At 43.2% G+C, this 16385-nt stretch overlaps 2 protein-coding genes across 6 annotated transcripts in view; one reads left to right on the top strand and one right to left on the bottom strand.

Moving 5' to 3' along the window:
- IFT140 (intraflagellar transport 140) overlaps window positions 1-16385 on the bottom strand; it is an 83720-nt gene that overhangs the window by 23571 nt on the left and 43764 nt on the right. The gene's annotated exons all lie outside the window — the stretch shown is intronic.
- TMEM204 (transmembrane protein 204) overlaps window positions 1-16385 on the top strand; it is a 29101-nt gene that overhangs the window by 5806 nt on the left and 6910 nt on the right. The window contains exon 2 of the mRNA XM_048961300.1: window positions 8106-8261. Coding sequence (XP_048817257.1) covers window positions 8106-8261 — 156 coding nt within the window. The remainder of the gene's footprint in view (window positions 1-8105; window positions 8262-16385) is intronic.

Here is a 16385-nt window from a genome sequence, read left to right as displayed (position 1 = left end):
GAACCATCTCTGCAAGGTACACCGTGAAAGAAATGCAGGCGACTTGGGTTCTGAGGGGAAAACTTCAACTCTGTTCTGACCAACGCCTCAGTGCCCCTGGAAGGCGGGGATCAGTCCCTTCTGGCTTTAACCACATTTTCCCTTCCCTCCCTTTTGGCCACACATTCCTGCACCCTTCCTTCAGACACCTGTGATACTAGAAAGCTTCTGTGAGACAGCTGAAATGACTAAGAGCAAGGAAATACCCAGGTTTGAAGAGGAATCCTTCAGGTTTGGATTGTTTTTTTTCCGCTTGGTTATATTCTGATGGATTAAGCAGTGGGCTCAGGAGTCACTCCTTGTTGAAATGTGATGTGTACCTTGTTGATGAAACAAGCACAGGCTGAGTGATGGAGGTGTGATGGTGGCAGAGGGCTCCCTTTCGGAGGCAACACATCAGAGATCTTTCCTTATGCTGAGAATCCCAGCCTCGTTAGGAGGATAACAGGCAAAGTTTTTCCAACAAGGGCAAGCCAACAGATGATACTTCAAGCCACTGAGCACTCACACAGCATGTTCTCTCTTCCAAGCACTTCAGGGAATCCTGCCTGCTCATGCAGCCTTCCACTCCTGAACATGAGCGAGGGCAAGGAGTTCAGCTCGGTCAGCTCCCCCCTCGCCCGGCCCTGCACCATATGTACATACCCCAGCACACTGGGGTACTTGGAATCAGCACTGGTATTTCTGACCACGCTGCTCAGTGCAGCTGTGCCCCTAAGCCCCACAGCACTGCCGGCTCTGTGGACAGATGGAGCTCATTTATTTGTTAGCAAAGGTCACATTCTGTTCCTTTTTGTCTGAAGACCATTACGAACAATTTGGAACTGCAGGAATAGATATTTTTTTAAAACTTCACTTGGTTCTTCAGGGAGCCAGAAGGACTGAATGCAAATCCCAGCAGTGGGATGCTTATTTCTACTACAGATGCCAAGAGCAAGACATCCGTAGTTCTTACAAGCAGCACAACCAGTGACAGGGAGAGGCACGGCATCACGAGTGACTACGTGACTCCAGAAGGACTGAATATAAACACCTGCCAGCCTCAGAGCATGATTTATGCAGACACTTGCACTATGAAGAGCAGTGCTAAGCCAGGCTGCTGCTCTGCGTGGGAACAGCGCTGGCTTTTGTTTGCAGAGGTAACAATTCAGAGTGACACTGGCTGCTGATGTTTGGCTGGACCGAAGCCATGCCATGTCAGGCAGTGAGCATCACATTAGTTTTTTACATAGACAGATCAAGAATGAAGGGTCACTACACCTGGAAAAGACAGCTATCAAGAGATTAAATACAGCCAGACACTCACTGTGTCCATGGGTGCCTGCCCAAGATATAACCTGCAGAGGCTGTTGCACAGACACAGTTTGCCCTGCTGGCAGCTCCGAGCTTCTGATTTCCCTTCCTAGCACCTGCAATGTGATCAGCATTTCAGTTAGTGAAATGACTAATTGCAGCAGGGGAGGCAAATATGCAGGAGGTAAAATTTAAGAGGTCTGCTCTTCAAATTGGAGTCAGTGCTCATCTTGACATAGATTTTACTTCGCTATGGACTCAGTCCTGAAGTTCCAAACCACTTTTTTACTGAGCTGTCATAGTTCAGTTGGGACAGACCTACAAGGATCATCGTGTCTGGCTGCAATAGCCAGAATTGTTTCATTGGGCCAGAACTGCTTGATTCCTTCCCCCTTTTATTTCTCTAATTTGTAATGTATCCACCCAGCATCAGAGTGCATTGAGGACTCCTAAGATCTGAAAGCCGTAGACCTGCTGATGGGGATTCCCTAAGGAAGACTTTACTTTCAAGGAAAGCCCTGCTCTTACAATAAGACAGGCAAAAAAAAAATTGTGTAGAAAGGGTTCCAAAGTTCCTTATACCGTGGGACATTTATTGAAGAGAAATTCCACTCCGATCTTTTTTGCTGTCAATTAAATTCAGACCCTTGAAATAAACTACTGAAGAGGCAGCATTTTAATTAAATCTTCCCATGGTCTGAGTTTCATGATAAAAGGTGAACTTGGATATTCCCAGCACTCTTGTCTGCTTAACAGACACCTTTAAAGAGCTTCAGTACTTCCTAATTCATTCTTCCCCTCCCCCAAAATCTCAAAGATTAACATAAATAACAACAAACCAAAATCAACATGAGAAATGAAAAGTCCAAAGACTTGATAGCACAAAGGCATACAATGATGCTGGTTGTCAATAACCAGGGACAGTGATTCTGTTTATTGCCTTCATCTTAATTGTTTTGCAATGAAAGCCTTACTCTTGTACTTCTGTTGTAAAATGAAGAAAACTCTTTGATCACTTATCATCTTCCCACAAAACCTGTCTCATTTACTCAACGACCTAAGAACAGAGATTAGTGGGCATTCAAACTGTGATAACTAGGAGGGTAAAAACGACAGCACTGCTCATTAATTTTGTATTGTGAATTCGTAATCACACCAAGAGAAACTTCTCAGCACTTTGTATTTATTCTCTCTTGACACTCAAGGCCCAGCTGCAGCTGTTCTCTATGTGAGCAGTGGGGACTTTCTGCACATCTGACCTTTGGTGACAATGCTGACATCCAAACCAGAGGAACAGACAGTTAACAGTCAGAAGTTTGGCTAATGTGGATTTTTTTAGAATGATAAATAAGGGTTTCTTCCAAAAAAACACATAATTCACTTCTCCGGGATGGAATTAAAGTTCTTTAGGAACAAGACCACGAGTAACAGCAAGACAAATCAAGTAGAGAGACTTACACAGCACATAGCTGTGTGCAGCCCAACGCGTCCCAGATGTCCCACATCCCCGTCTGTCCCATCCCCAGGTCCCCATATGGCCCAGGTCCTCACCCTGTGGTGCCCCAATACAGCACCAGCCCCACCTCGATGGCATTGCTCAGTGCCTGCAGCAGCTCTGTGGGGATGGAGACAGGGCCTATGGGGGCTGCGTGGGGTCTGGGAGCACACAGCTATCTAAGTCTGCACGCATCCCTTCAACATCTTTCCTTTCCGATGTGCCTTCATGCACTGATCCAATCAGTGCTCCCTGAAAGACCAGTATAAGCACACTTACACGTACTGTTCTGGCTTTTCCTGACGTTCAGATGCTTGGTTTTGCATTCCTGAAATATGACGTGAATTGTAAAAGCAATTTGGAAAGATTGAAATAGTACAACTCCACTATGAAGAACCACACACTACCGCCAACCTGAACCATGGGCAGGCTTCAAAAAGCCTGGGCATAACCAACTGTTCCTTTCTAACTGCCTTAACTGTGGCAGGATAAGAAATTGAATTCATCAGACTCCCGGAGGAAGGGCTCAGAGCTTGGAACACAAAACAAAACCAAGCTGCTGGCTCTCTGCTCTCTGCGTCTGGTAATGCAGTGCCTTCCCAGAAGCCAGGGGTGAACACATGAAGGCTGCAGTCAGTCTGGGGACACAACACTGCTCTGTAACACCGCTATGGGCTCAGAGAGATGCTGTGAGGAACACGGCTCTCATTTGAGGCTTTCGGAAGACTTACCAGCTATGTTAAGGAAATGTGTGCAAAGACTTCTCAGACTATTTACTGAAGTAGATTTGTTAGGAGCAACCAGAGATGCATCCTTCCTGGGCTAAGGGCTTAGCAAAGTGTCAAGTTCCAGATGAAAACCATGTACTCAGAATGTCTTCATCATGTTAGAGGAAATCTAATTACTTTGCCAATTCAGACTAAATTGTATCAGAAGCAGCAGATGATCTCAGCCTGCAGACAAAGGTTGCAAATAGATACCAAAGAGTGTAACTTTTGGGATTAAGAGAACTGAAGTTAAACATAAGATAACCATTTTAACACTAACACAATCAGTAGGAACAAGCAAGTTTCCTCAAGAGAAGAATATCCTGAAGTACTGACACACTCACAGGTACAATTCAATTAGCAGCAGCTTAAGGTGCTGCTATCCTTCAGTGCAGTGAATTCCTAAGAGCTGACTGAAATTTAAGTTGATCTTTCAGATTTAAACACGCTGTCCCAAAGCAGGGATAGGTGAGCAGTGTGCTTACAGACCGTTCCTCCAGTGTAGATGACAAGCAGTAAGCTGTGAAGCCATGGTGAGATGTGCAGGTCCTGTGCTGCTCCTACACAGTGAGGAAGCTGTGCTCGCTCACCTCTTCCCATGCCTGGTAACTGAAGTACAGAAGCTGGCCTGAAGTTTACGCTGACAATTTTGGAAGTGCTGTTTCTAAGGGAAGTTGTAGATAAGTATTAGGGCATCTTGGGCTGCTTAGTATGAATACAGACACCGTGATGTAATCTGTCAACAGCTCGAATTCCCACCTATCACTGTTTTTTCCCTAAATGCAAACAAAATAGGGAAAGAAAACCTGAGACTTTCAGCAATCAGCACCATCTGATTTTGCAATGAGATCATCCTTCCCAATAATTCTGAAACACTGTGAGTTACCCTCTAGCACGACTAATCTGCTTTTGCAAAGCACAAATAACCCTGAGGCTATCATGTAGCATTAAATTGCTGCTTGCAAATAAGCAAATCAAATCAACATTGCTAATCCAGATGGATACTTCTGGTCTAGGAAATGAGCAATGCAGTGGGGAATTTGAACTGGTCTCATCCCTGGGATTTGGGTTTTGACCCTTGACTGGTCACTGTCAAAGCAGAACTCAACAGCCAGGGCCCCAAACTGTCCAGCTGCACAATAAACCCAGCTGGGTTCCCTGCCCGTGAATTGAGTTCTTCTCAGAGCATACTGGGATCCAGACAAGCTTCCAAAAAGGAAAAGTCAGTGATCAGTACTTTGTAGTATTTAACAGCAGCCACCTAGAGCAGAGTATTGAAGTCATTCAGTACTTATCCCTATCCCTGTTCTCAAGAGTTAAATTGCATTAAGAGAGGTGAAGGAAAAGTGTGACAAAAGCAGGGGAGTACTGGATTGACCTCCACTCCTCCCTTAATTGAGACTCAAAGTAATTATGAACATCTCCTGTTGTCTCCAGTTCTGTTCTGCTAGAAGCAACCTGTTCTAGCTTAGGAAATGCCTTTGATGGCAAATCTTCAGGAGATATGTGCCATTAGCAATGAATTCAAAACAAAAAAGTGGGATGTCCAAAATAGCTGTGTTGTCAGGACAGCCTTACACAAGAGATTCTAGGAGCTACTGGTTAACTGAAATGCCTATAATTGACTACACAACTGTTATGAACCTCTTACTTTCACATTCTGTGACTCATATACATCATTTTGTAAAAATGAAGCTTTTAAAAGACACAAAGGCTGTAGTGAAATCAATATGGTTGGACATTCATACCAATTATAACAAACATGGAAAGCCCACTGGAATGGACTGCAGCTTGCTAACAAGGAGTTTCTGTGAATATAAAATTTAAATATCAACAGGCAGACTGAAAGAGCAAACACCAAATTTCAGGGCTCACACAAAAATGCTGTTATAGCTATCTTCGTGAAAGACTGCTTATGCCTGGATTGACCACTTACGCAGACATGAGAACAGCCTTGTGCCCTTCCTCAGCATAATTTACAGCTTTGAAGACTTTGGGCACAAGCTCTGAAAAAATGCTTCTCGTGCATTTTTTAGGTTATCCTCAGTCATAGATACCTGTGCAACAGAATCACAGATTCACCCAGGTTGGCAAAGGCCTTCAAGATCATCAAGTCCAACCATCAACCTGAATTACCGAGCCCTATCACCACACCACATCCTTTAGTGCCACATCCACGTCTCTCTTCCTCCAGGGATGGAAACAGCACCACTTCCCTGGGGCCACGGGTGCTTCCCACATCGACCACCTTTTTGAAGGGGGTGGTGTGGGGGGGTTTCGGGTTGAAGAAGCTCAGCTTAGGGTTGCACGTGTACGAAATAGAAGTAGGTGCTGAGCTGACAACATGTAAAGTTACGATGGCTCAATAAGAGCAGAGTAAGCTGCAGAGTGGCATTTCCAAACTGAGTACAATTAGTAAGTTCCACTGAGAAAAGAATGGAGTTAATTTTGATTCGCACTGCTAATTTTGATCCCCTTCCTTCTCAAAGAGCAGTCATTACAACTCTGGAACAAAATGAAGAGATGACAGGTCATACATTAGAAGTTTTAGGATGAAACGGCTGCTATATTCCAATAGGGGGGGTGGAAGGGCACTCAGTTATTGTCCTACCTTATCCACAACAATAACTGCTTTCATGTTTCATAAGATCACACCAACTGCCTCCTGCGTAACATTTTACTTAATGTGAAAAAGTGGAGTGGCCTCTGATTCTTATTAAACTCCTTAAAATGAAACAACATATTTTAATGAAGCTTAATTGAACCACGAGCTGTTTCTTACAGCACTGGGAGCTAAAGATGAGCAACGAAGAACATAAAAGTAAACTCATTTTGATGGCTCACGCCGGTAGACTGGACTGAATGGTTACTACTGTGAAGTTCACTCTTGCTTGTCTCTATCAAGGAGCTGTGGGGTTCTTTGCACTCCTGGCAGTCCCCCTAGAGGATCAGGAGTTTCAGTCTCAGCTAAAGGGTTAAGGTGGCAAAGAATGACAAGATCCAACCACTTGGCAAGCACGGCGTTACTTGAACAACAGAAGAGATCAGAATTTCAGCTTACACTCCAAACTCTCTTTGTTCTCTACTGCTGTCTGCTTTCTTAGGTATCAGCTCTTCTGTCATTCATGGACTGTCATGGAAACAGAAGGTGGAAAAAGCCTATCTTTCCAACAAGAAGTCAGTACAACGAATCACACAAAGCCTTACTGCCCAGTAACCTGCAGTGGGAGCAGTGACCTTTCCGAAATGTTCTACAGAAAGGAAAAATGCATTGTGAGGTCTGGAGACACTGAAATCCAGAAACCTGCTGCCAAAATAGGAACAGGCCTTAGGCAAAGCATTCTAGCTGACAACCAATCCTTTGTTAACAGCTTCCCGGAAAATAAAATTAGTGCATCCAAATTCAATGCTAACAGCTCAGTCACTTCTGAAAGCCTGATGAAAATTAATGTCTGGAGCCTTTCTAATACTCTGTGTTTCTAATACTTTGCACATTGAGCTGCTTTTATTTCAGAATAGCAGTGACATATTGGCAAGAGATGTTGAACTGGCACAATGATGTTTACAAAACCCACCTTTTTGCTCAAGAGGAAGGAAAAGGATGAAAACAGGACATCCACCAGGTTAACAGGAAAAGTAGGAAAAGAAGCCTGACTGAAAGGACTGAACTATGCAGTGAATATATTCTGTCCAGCAGCCAGCTGAATCGGGTTCCAATCCAAGACTTGAGATATTTATATCTGTAATTATTTCTGCATTTCTTTACCTTTAATGTGTACAAATACATAAGGTCACATAACTTTTCATGTAAATGATGGCAGAACACCTAAATCAGAACTGTCAAACACTGACATCATTACACAGCAAGAAATACAAGGGCCTTCTCAGAGGGTCCAAAAGATTAATAAATGTTAAAAGAAGGAAGATTTAAAAATTCTCTATTTAATTCTATTATCAACATCTCTTAAGCCAGTAATATATTAGCATTTGCCCACAGAATGCTTAAGGACAAGAGAGCTGCAGATTTCTTTTGCCATGAGATGATTGTTTAAGGGCCTTGAAAACCCAAGCCATGAACCAAGGCTCTATTTCAATCAGTGCCATACAAATGCAGAACAAAAGGACAGTTCCTGCAACACCCAACTCTGACTGCTAATTACACACAGAATCTTTGCAGGGCAGAAGCCAAGAGGTTTTGGTGGGCTGTCCTTAAAATGGGCTGCTTGCTTCAGCCCAGATTGTTTGGCACTGAAGCAGAAGTGACAGGATTTTCATTAACTAAAGGAAAGATCACCTGAAGAAAATCTGTTCCTAATCAGACCACAGAAAATGCAGTTAAGAGGGTTAAGACTAAAGGGCTGTCAGGAGTAGGAAAGATATGTAAGAATCATTTTCCATGGACTGAGAATTCTACATACCTGCTCAGCCAGGATTTTTTCTTTCCTTCTCACCCTCAAACCCTCTTTTTTAATCTCATTCTAACTGTAGGCTTCCTTCTCATGTTTCCCCAGTGCAGTTTGACATGATGCGCGCCTGCAACCTCATCGCTACCGTTGCTCTGACTGCTGGCCAGCTCATCTTCGTCCTGGGCCTGGTGGAGATACCCATCATTTCTCAGGATACCCAGTGGTGGGAGGAGGCCATTGCTGCTGTGTTCCAGCTTGCCAGTAAGTACACTTCTTTTTTTAAGGAAAAATTCGTCCATCCCTACTAAATCCAGGTGGAAAAGATGGTTACTTGGAGCAACTTCCAGGTGACAAGGCTTAGCGAAAAGGCCCCAATCTCAAAGTAAACACACGCTGGCTCTCAAAAGCTCTCCGCTCAAGATTCTGCAGTATATGACTACAAGCTTTCATGCTGGAAATATCAGAATGCTTTTTCTAAGTTGGCAGAAGACTAAGCCATTCCTATTTCCTATGAAACCTGAAAGAAATACAATCAATGCAATGTATTTCCACCGTTTAGCAGGACAGAAAATACCTCAGCAGCTGTTTGAATGCAGAATGACAGGATGAATTTCACTGAAGCACAGCTGTTTTGCTTTCAGCTAACTGAATTTTGCACTGCGAAGATCAGCTGGACTTTGGGAGACAAACGTGTCTTTCAATCTTGCAAATTTTAACAGGGACAGTTGTAACTAAAATTCCCACAGCAATCCTCATAGACAAAAATTGTATATAGAGATGAGTGAGGGAAGGAGGAAATCACAGCATCATATTGAGAGTTTTGCATAAAGTCACTTCATCTTCTTTACATAAAGTCACTTGGTATTTATTACAGTAATCCTATACAAATCCATGTATGAAACCATCATTAATGGAGTACTACATTCAGATTGCCTACAAGTCCATATTAGAAACATATAGTTATTATTAATGTATAACCCAATAGGTTATAATCACTGTTGGTTTTTTTAAATTCAATTCTGATTCTTACAACACTGAATAGCTAGAGTGCTACAAGTGTGAGATCTCCAGCCCACACTGCCGCAGGAGCAGCATCTAGCCCAGGTTATTTAAGTATGGTTCCCATAGCAATAACCACCACACTGAGGTGAACCTGAACTTCAAACAAGAGGAGACTGCAGTTCCCTTATCTCTCAAAGCGTCCCATCCAGTTTCCAGGTGCATTGGCTCAGTGCAATGAGAAGCCAGACATTCAGCCTCACTGCAGAGCAGCCTCCTCCAGCCTTGCACACCACGGTCTTTTGCAACCCTGGATACCTTCTGCATAACTCTCCCTGATCTTCAGGTGCAGTGCTGGCTTTACTCTCACTCCTCCTCCCCAAAACTCTGCATGTCTGTTTTTCACAGAGGAAATGCATTCTGGCCCTGTTTAGATTTGTTGTTTCATTGACAAACAGCGCAGTGGACAGCCCTGTGCCTTTATTCTATCAAGGCTGCTAATTTTAGACTTTTTTTTTCCTGTGCTGGAGTCCGTTTTAAACACAGTCAGAGAGAGACTGAAGGGCGCCAGGATATCCCGACACAGGAGGAGGAAATGCCTGCTATTACCTGTTATGCAAGCTGAACCTTGAAATCCCCAGTGCTGGGAGGGGAGAAGGGAAGAAAGCCAGAGTCAGAGTGATTAACAAAACACTAATGAGAATGGCTGAAGAAGCTGCTGAATCAAGGAGTTCATCTGCTTGTCTGTGTTCAAAAGGTGTGAGGAGAAGGATCTGGCAGCTCATGACAGCTCCAAAGAAAGACGTCATGCTGCATGAATCCAAGCTCTCCCATCCGCACAAACGATGCAGTGACTTTGGTGGCTGTTCCCCCCCGTCATCCTCCTTTGCAATTACACCGTGCTCTCCTTTGCTGTCAGATGGCTGTCTTGCAGTCAGTACTGGTTCACACCTCATTTGCATAATGTAAATTTTACAGTAAACGAAGTCCTTTCAGATATCCAGAACCACCAGCTTTGGGAATGTGTATTTAAAAGAAAAAAATCCTAAAATCCGCCACGATCTCAATACAGAACTGCCTTCTTGGAAACCTCTCTAATCTGCCAGAACGGTGGTATATGAATGCTGATTGCCTTGCTAAAGCAGTGGTCTGTCCTCTCAGGACAGGCAGTTCAAAGTAACAGCCTGCACTGACAGAAGAGGCTGTTTCTTCTTTCAGAAAGAAATGCTTTGCAATGTTGGGCCACCAACAGGGCACAGAAATCAGCCACACCAACCAAATGCCCTGGACTGAGCCCAGATGACAGCACTTTATTTTATATTTTTATTTTATTTTATTAGCCATTTTAGAATGGCTAATGTTATTTCTGATGGATATCAGACAAAACACGTGCAAATCGTGAGTGTGCCCACCATTTCTGTTGTTCTGGTGAAGGATTGCTGCTACATCTAGGACACCACCATTTCTTTAATAAAGGGGAGGACAGGGGCTGCCTCTCGCCCTGCAAACCACAGGCAGTGCTTTGCCTTTGAGCCTCCACCCCAAGGATGAACATTTCATCTGTTTTCAAGTGCAGTAGAGCATCAGAAAAGAACAGTGGATTATCCAAAAGTCCATGCAGCTGCCTGAGCTGAATTGCTACAGGATCTGCTCTACTTCATTTGTATTACAGTACAGTCCTTTGTCACCACTTCCCAGGAGCACACATCCTAGTAATCACATCCAGTCCTCAGGCTGGTTGGTTCAAGGTCAAAAGATGACAAAGATTTCTCAAATAAGCAAAGCAGCTACAGATTAAGTTGTGAAAGACCCTCTGCTTTCACCCAAGTTCAATTCACTGAATTCCTGTCCTGTTACAAAGCCTGTTTTCCATACACATTGAGTAACGTGGATGAGAGAGGGTATTTTGAGGGTTAAACCAATATATTTTAGTCCAGACAGATCATCCGTGTGAGAAGAACAAACATTCTAGAATGTACATACTTGGATCTTATTAAAGATTTCCTGAGTATTGTCTGGGCAATTTATTACACTTTCAAATGTCAACCTGCTGCATACTGAAAATGTAAGCTCCTCATGTTTTCTTTTCCAAAAACCAAATGCTGGGGAGATTTGTTCTGCAGTTCCTCAGTCAGTGATTCAGAGAAAACGTATCTTGGATCGTGTTCCCTCTAACTCCAGTGCACGTCTGATCTCCAACTTTTGTGTCGATAGCAGACAGAAACAAAACTAACAGTCACTGAGAGTGAAATCCAGCATTACAGAGGAAGATTTAAGTATGCAGCTCAGAATCAACATGAACCTGCCACTCACTTATTTTCAGTCACAGCATATTGCTAAAGCATTGTGCGTACAGTCTCCTCAACTCTGAAAGAAGTCATTTTGGCTTCAAAAAACTAAGCAAACTAAATATCATCTTCAAAACCCCATCACAAGTTCAAACCAACCATCTCTGGTCCCATGAGAGACTCCAGGCTTCATTCTGCCACCTGCACAAGTGTTTGACTGCCATTCAGAAAGGATGGACCTCTGACAGAAAATAAAGCCCCAGGAAGCAACGAGGAAGGAAAGAAGAGAGCAAACAGTGTTGCTCCTGGGCCAGCAATGGGATTCACACAGCTCCAGAGCCCTGCAACCTCACACCTCCCAGTTAACAGGAAAGCAAACTGTTTGCTTTGGAAAAGGAATGTGGTGAAAATGGAACCAGTGTTGTATGTGGAATTTTGTGTCACTGCTCAGAAATTTCTCTCCAGAGGGCTTTTCTTTGCTGTTTTTTTCCCAAGGAACTGTTAAAGACTCAATGTGCTGAGCATTAGATGGGTAACAGAGTCACCCAAGCAGTTGTAAAGGGAAATCCATACTAAGAGGATAGGAAATAAAGAGCACTTCAGAAAATATTAATCTACTGCAAGCAGGAACCTGCCAGACTGGATCCCAACTCATGTATTCCAGCCAAGATTCCTCTTCTGTACAACAGTGAATGTTAGGCAGTAGATTGAAATGCTGGAAACAGAGGAGGAAAGCTAGAATAAAATATCCTTTACTTTAGATCTCATCCTAGTTTCTGAAAGTCCAACATTGGAATAAACCTGAATAATAATGATTAATATTCATTCAAATTACTTATCGGTATTAAATTACTTTAATACTATCCTGAAGATTAAAACATTTTGTGCCCCCACTAAGCTTGTCACTTACAGCCAAACCATTACAATTTTACCTCTCCTGAATTTCAAGCCTTGCATACCAACTTTTCCTATGTTTTTCAGCTGACAGAAATTTTCATTCCAGATCCCAACACAGCTGAGGAAACCTGAGTTCATACATATTCATGTCTGTGCTGCTAAGCCTTAAAAAACAAAACAAAAGAGCATTGAACCATTCACCTTCTCTTCCTTCTCAGTATTATAACTCCAGATTTGCTGATATCCAGAAAAAACTTAATGCAGAACAGAACAGCAAAGCAGCCACTGGAGAATAAAACTGACTATAATAATGATAGCAACGCGATCCTGATTTCTGTACAACTTCCTTCCACCTTTTGCCTTCGCAGCACCCACAAGCAAGTTTTGTTTTAAAAGGAGGTTCTATGGAGCTCTAGCCTAATACTTCCTGAAGAAAAAAAAAGCAAATTAATGACTCTAAGTCTAAAAATTGTAAGAAAAAGGAAGAACTCGGCTGCTTGACTTGTGCTAAATGTTCCTGTTATTTCTCACTTTTTTTACTGCAGCACCAAAACTTGTTCTTTTTGTGACTGCAAACCTCACTGATCTTGCTTTCAATGTCTGCAAAATTAACCAGAAAGATCTTAAAATATGGAAGACTATCCTGCTTATTTTGACTGACGTGCTTCACATGAGCCAGCAAATGGGAAGGGCAGCAGCTCAGAACTCTTCACCTGGTAAAACTGCAGACAGAAGATAGTCTGCCTGTATTTTTCATGTCTAAATACAGATTTGAGTAGCAGGCAATTAGTTAAAACATCTCAACATCAATGGCACATTCTGATTATAAAGCTGGTATTATTACCAGAGAAATACACAAGTGTAAGGAACAGGTTTTATGGCTGCGTTAGAAATAATACAGTAATGCAGGAGAAAAAAGATCCCAACAGTTAAAAATCAGTTCATAAGCAAAAAATATTAGATGCCTCCTAAAGTTTCAGCCTGAGCCATTTAGCTAAATCCAACGTTGAGCTGCTGTTTGTCCTTTGATGCATCAGAAGATGGAGCACAGTTCTTGAAAACCCTTAAAGACAAATGACCACCGCTAACATTTCTACAGTTATCATCTGTCAATGACTGCTTTTCTCTGCAGCATTCTTCTCTGCAGCTTTTTGCTCAGGCTGACAAGAGCTCTTACCTGTCTGACTCATGATCTGCCTTGGTCAAAGGCAGAGTTTCATCAGCTCTAGTTGCCTGTGATTCAGAGGTGCCAAGCAATGTTTGCAGCTGAAGTTCAATCTTCAAGCCTGCACATTTATTTTTATTTAAGCAGATAGCCAACAGAAATTATGTCTAATTCACAGGGAATTATTTTTAACCAACATTCAAGAGCTTGCATTATTTCTATGGAAATCTCCAAAAGGTAACTAAGAAAAGACAGCTTATTGTCAGAAGACCTACACTTGTTAAACAGTGCTCAGCACCTCCCTTAGGAGATTTCCACCAACAAAGCAGAAATTGGTGCCTTACACCAAGTCTCTCAGTCTTAGGAGGTTACAGAGATGGATTGCCACATTCAAAGAACACCACTGTTGTCCCTGAGAAGCTCTGCTACTCACAACTTGTGTAATTCTCAGAGATGTTATGTTTTAACCCAAATGCTTGGGAGTTTTTATAGTACTCATAATATCCAGCTGAAAACTCAGAGGCAGCTTTGGGGCATCATCAACCACAGCAATCATACTGCTACTGCTCTCATACTGCAAAGAGCACAGAACTATTACAGAAGGTCTGCACAAACCTTGCACTGTTATAACAGGATATTATTACAGGAAAATATGTTAATTGATTCCTCATTTACATTAACTCCTACGTCATTCACACTGGGAATCTACATCATGTTGATAAAAATGCACTTGTACAAGTAGATGAGCTAAGCTTGCAACTCAGAGTGGTAAAATCATTCTGTATAAAGTTTACTGAGTATGTAGAGAAGGGAGTGAAGCATTCTCCTCACATCCATTTGCTATTACACAGCATAAGAGTGGTTTGTGAATTCTGAACAGGCTGGCTGCTCTATTTTCCTCTGTCTTCCTCTTTCTGGCAGCAAAAGTCACCCTGCAGGACAAGCTTTAAAGAAGAGGATTAGAAACTCTTGCAGCAGTGACCTACTAAGCTGGCTTCTTTGTCTATAGAAATTAGCCTGCTGTGTGCTCTCTTACATAGCAGGGAGCTAGGGGATAAGACTGCTTCCTGAAGCACATGAACCCTGTTACTGATAGAGATCTTTTACCAGCCCAGGAAAAAAATAAAGAATTACAAAATATTCATAAAAAAAGATTCCTAAGATTCGAAGTTCCTAGGATTTCTAAGCAGTGGCACAGGCTGCCCTGCAAGATGGTGGAGCCACCATCCCAGTTGGTGTTTGAGGAGCACGGAGTCGTGGCACTCGGGGGTTTAGTGGGCAGTGCTGGTGGCAGGCAGGCAGGGGGACTGGATGGTCTTAGAGGTCTTTTCCAGCCCCAATGAGTCTGTGAATCTAAGAAGGCAGCATCTGCATACTGAGAAGATTTCTACAATTCAGCCATGTGTCTGGGGGAAAAAAAATAATCGCATCAGTACAAAGCGACTATGAAAGTGCTTTTAAAATGCTACAAGTCTGCAGCTGGCTTATGGCCAGCCACGCTCAAACAGGAAGTTCAGCACACAGATCTAAAATACAAGTTCAAAAAGTAGCATTCCCCCAAACCCACCCCCACCAACAGTCAAATACTGTCCCAACCAAAAGTCTTCCTAGTGAATTTGTTATCTGTTTCCTTCCCCAGCGGAAAAGCCCCCCCCCATTCAGGCTTGTTTTGCTACAGATGGGAAACAACTAGAGATAAACAGCAGCTCTATGGGAAAATAAAGTACTCTAAGTAATCTCATCAGGATTTTAGTAAAGATCTGGCCTCTGTGCAGACTTTCAGACAATGCACAATAAGTGACCTGAAATTGATTGAAATACATTTCTTCCCAGTGAAATTATTCCAGGGAAATTCAGCTATGCATCTAAAAGCCCCGTCACAGCTATCCGACAGAAATGAAATTGATTAGTCCAAAATATTTAGTATTTTTATAACTAAACTCAGAGGACTGAAGAAATACATCCCAGTGGCATGTATGGAAATAACCTCCTGATGCAGCTGGTAAGAGTGCCTACCACTAGGCTTACTACTCACAAGCAGAGAAGGACAGATGGGAGATTTGGAGGTCAGGAGCTGCCTTGTGGGCACTGTGGGCACTGTGGGCAGTGGGGTTGCAGTTCTCTACACCTGGTGAAGTCGGGAGGGGGCTCAGCAAAACCGCCTCCTTGGAGGGTAGACTTTGAACTGGTTGGGACATTGGTAGGGAGGATCCATTGGGAGTCAGTCCTGAAGGGTAAAGGAGTCTGGGAAGGCTGGTCCTCCTCAGGAAGGAACTCTTGGAGGTGCAGGAGCAGGCTGGGGAAGAAGACCAGTGTGGATGAACAGGGAACTTAGAGACTCCAGGAGAAGAAGAGTTTACCTCCTGTGGAAGAAGGGATGGGCAACTCTGGGAGAACACAGCAAGCTTGTTAGGATATGCAAGGAGAAAATTAGAAAGGCACAAACTGAGCTTGAACCCAACCTTGCCTTGCCAAGAGAAGAAAAAACGTTTTAACAAATATATTAACAGTAAGAGGAGGGCTAAGGAGAATCTTTATCCTTTACTGGATGCAGCAAGGAACATGAGCGCTGAAGATAAGGAAAAGGCTGAAGTTCTCAATGCCTTCTTTACATCTGTCTTTAAAAGTCAGGTCAGTTATCCTTAGGGTGCTCTACCCCCTGACCTGGAAGTCTCAGATGGAGAGAAGAATAAACCCCCCACCAGTGTGACTCCCATCTACAAGAAGGGTCATAAGGACCCAGATCTGTCAGCCTGCACTCAGTGCCAGGGAAGCTTATCGAAGAAATCATCTTGAGCGAGATCATGCAGTGTATGTAGGACAACTGGGGTCAGGCCCAGGCAGCAAGGGTTCATGAAAGGTGGGTCCTGCTTGACCAACATGATCTCCTGCTATGATCTAGTGACCCGCCTGGTGGAAGGGAAGGCTGCTGATGGAATCTGCCTGGACTTCACAGAATCACAGAATCACAGAATCACCCGGGTTGGAAGGGACCCCAAGGATCATGTAGTTCCAACCCCCCTGCCTAGCAGGGCC

This window comes from Lagopus muta, chromosome 15, assembly GCF_023343835.1.
Source record: "Lagopus muta isolate bLagMut1 chromosome 15, bLagMut1 primary, whole genome shotgun sequence".
Lineage (NCBI taxonomy): Eukaryota > Metazoa > Chordata > Aves > Galliformes > Phasianidae > Lagopus > Lagopus muta.
The sequence above is the reverse complement of the archived record's forward strand: the minus strand, read 5'-3'. Positions and strand labels throughout refer to the sequence as shown.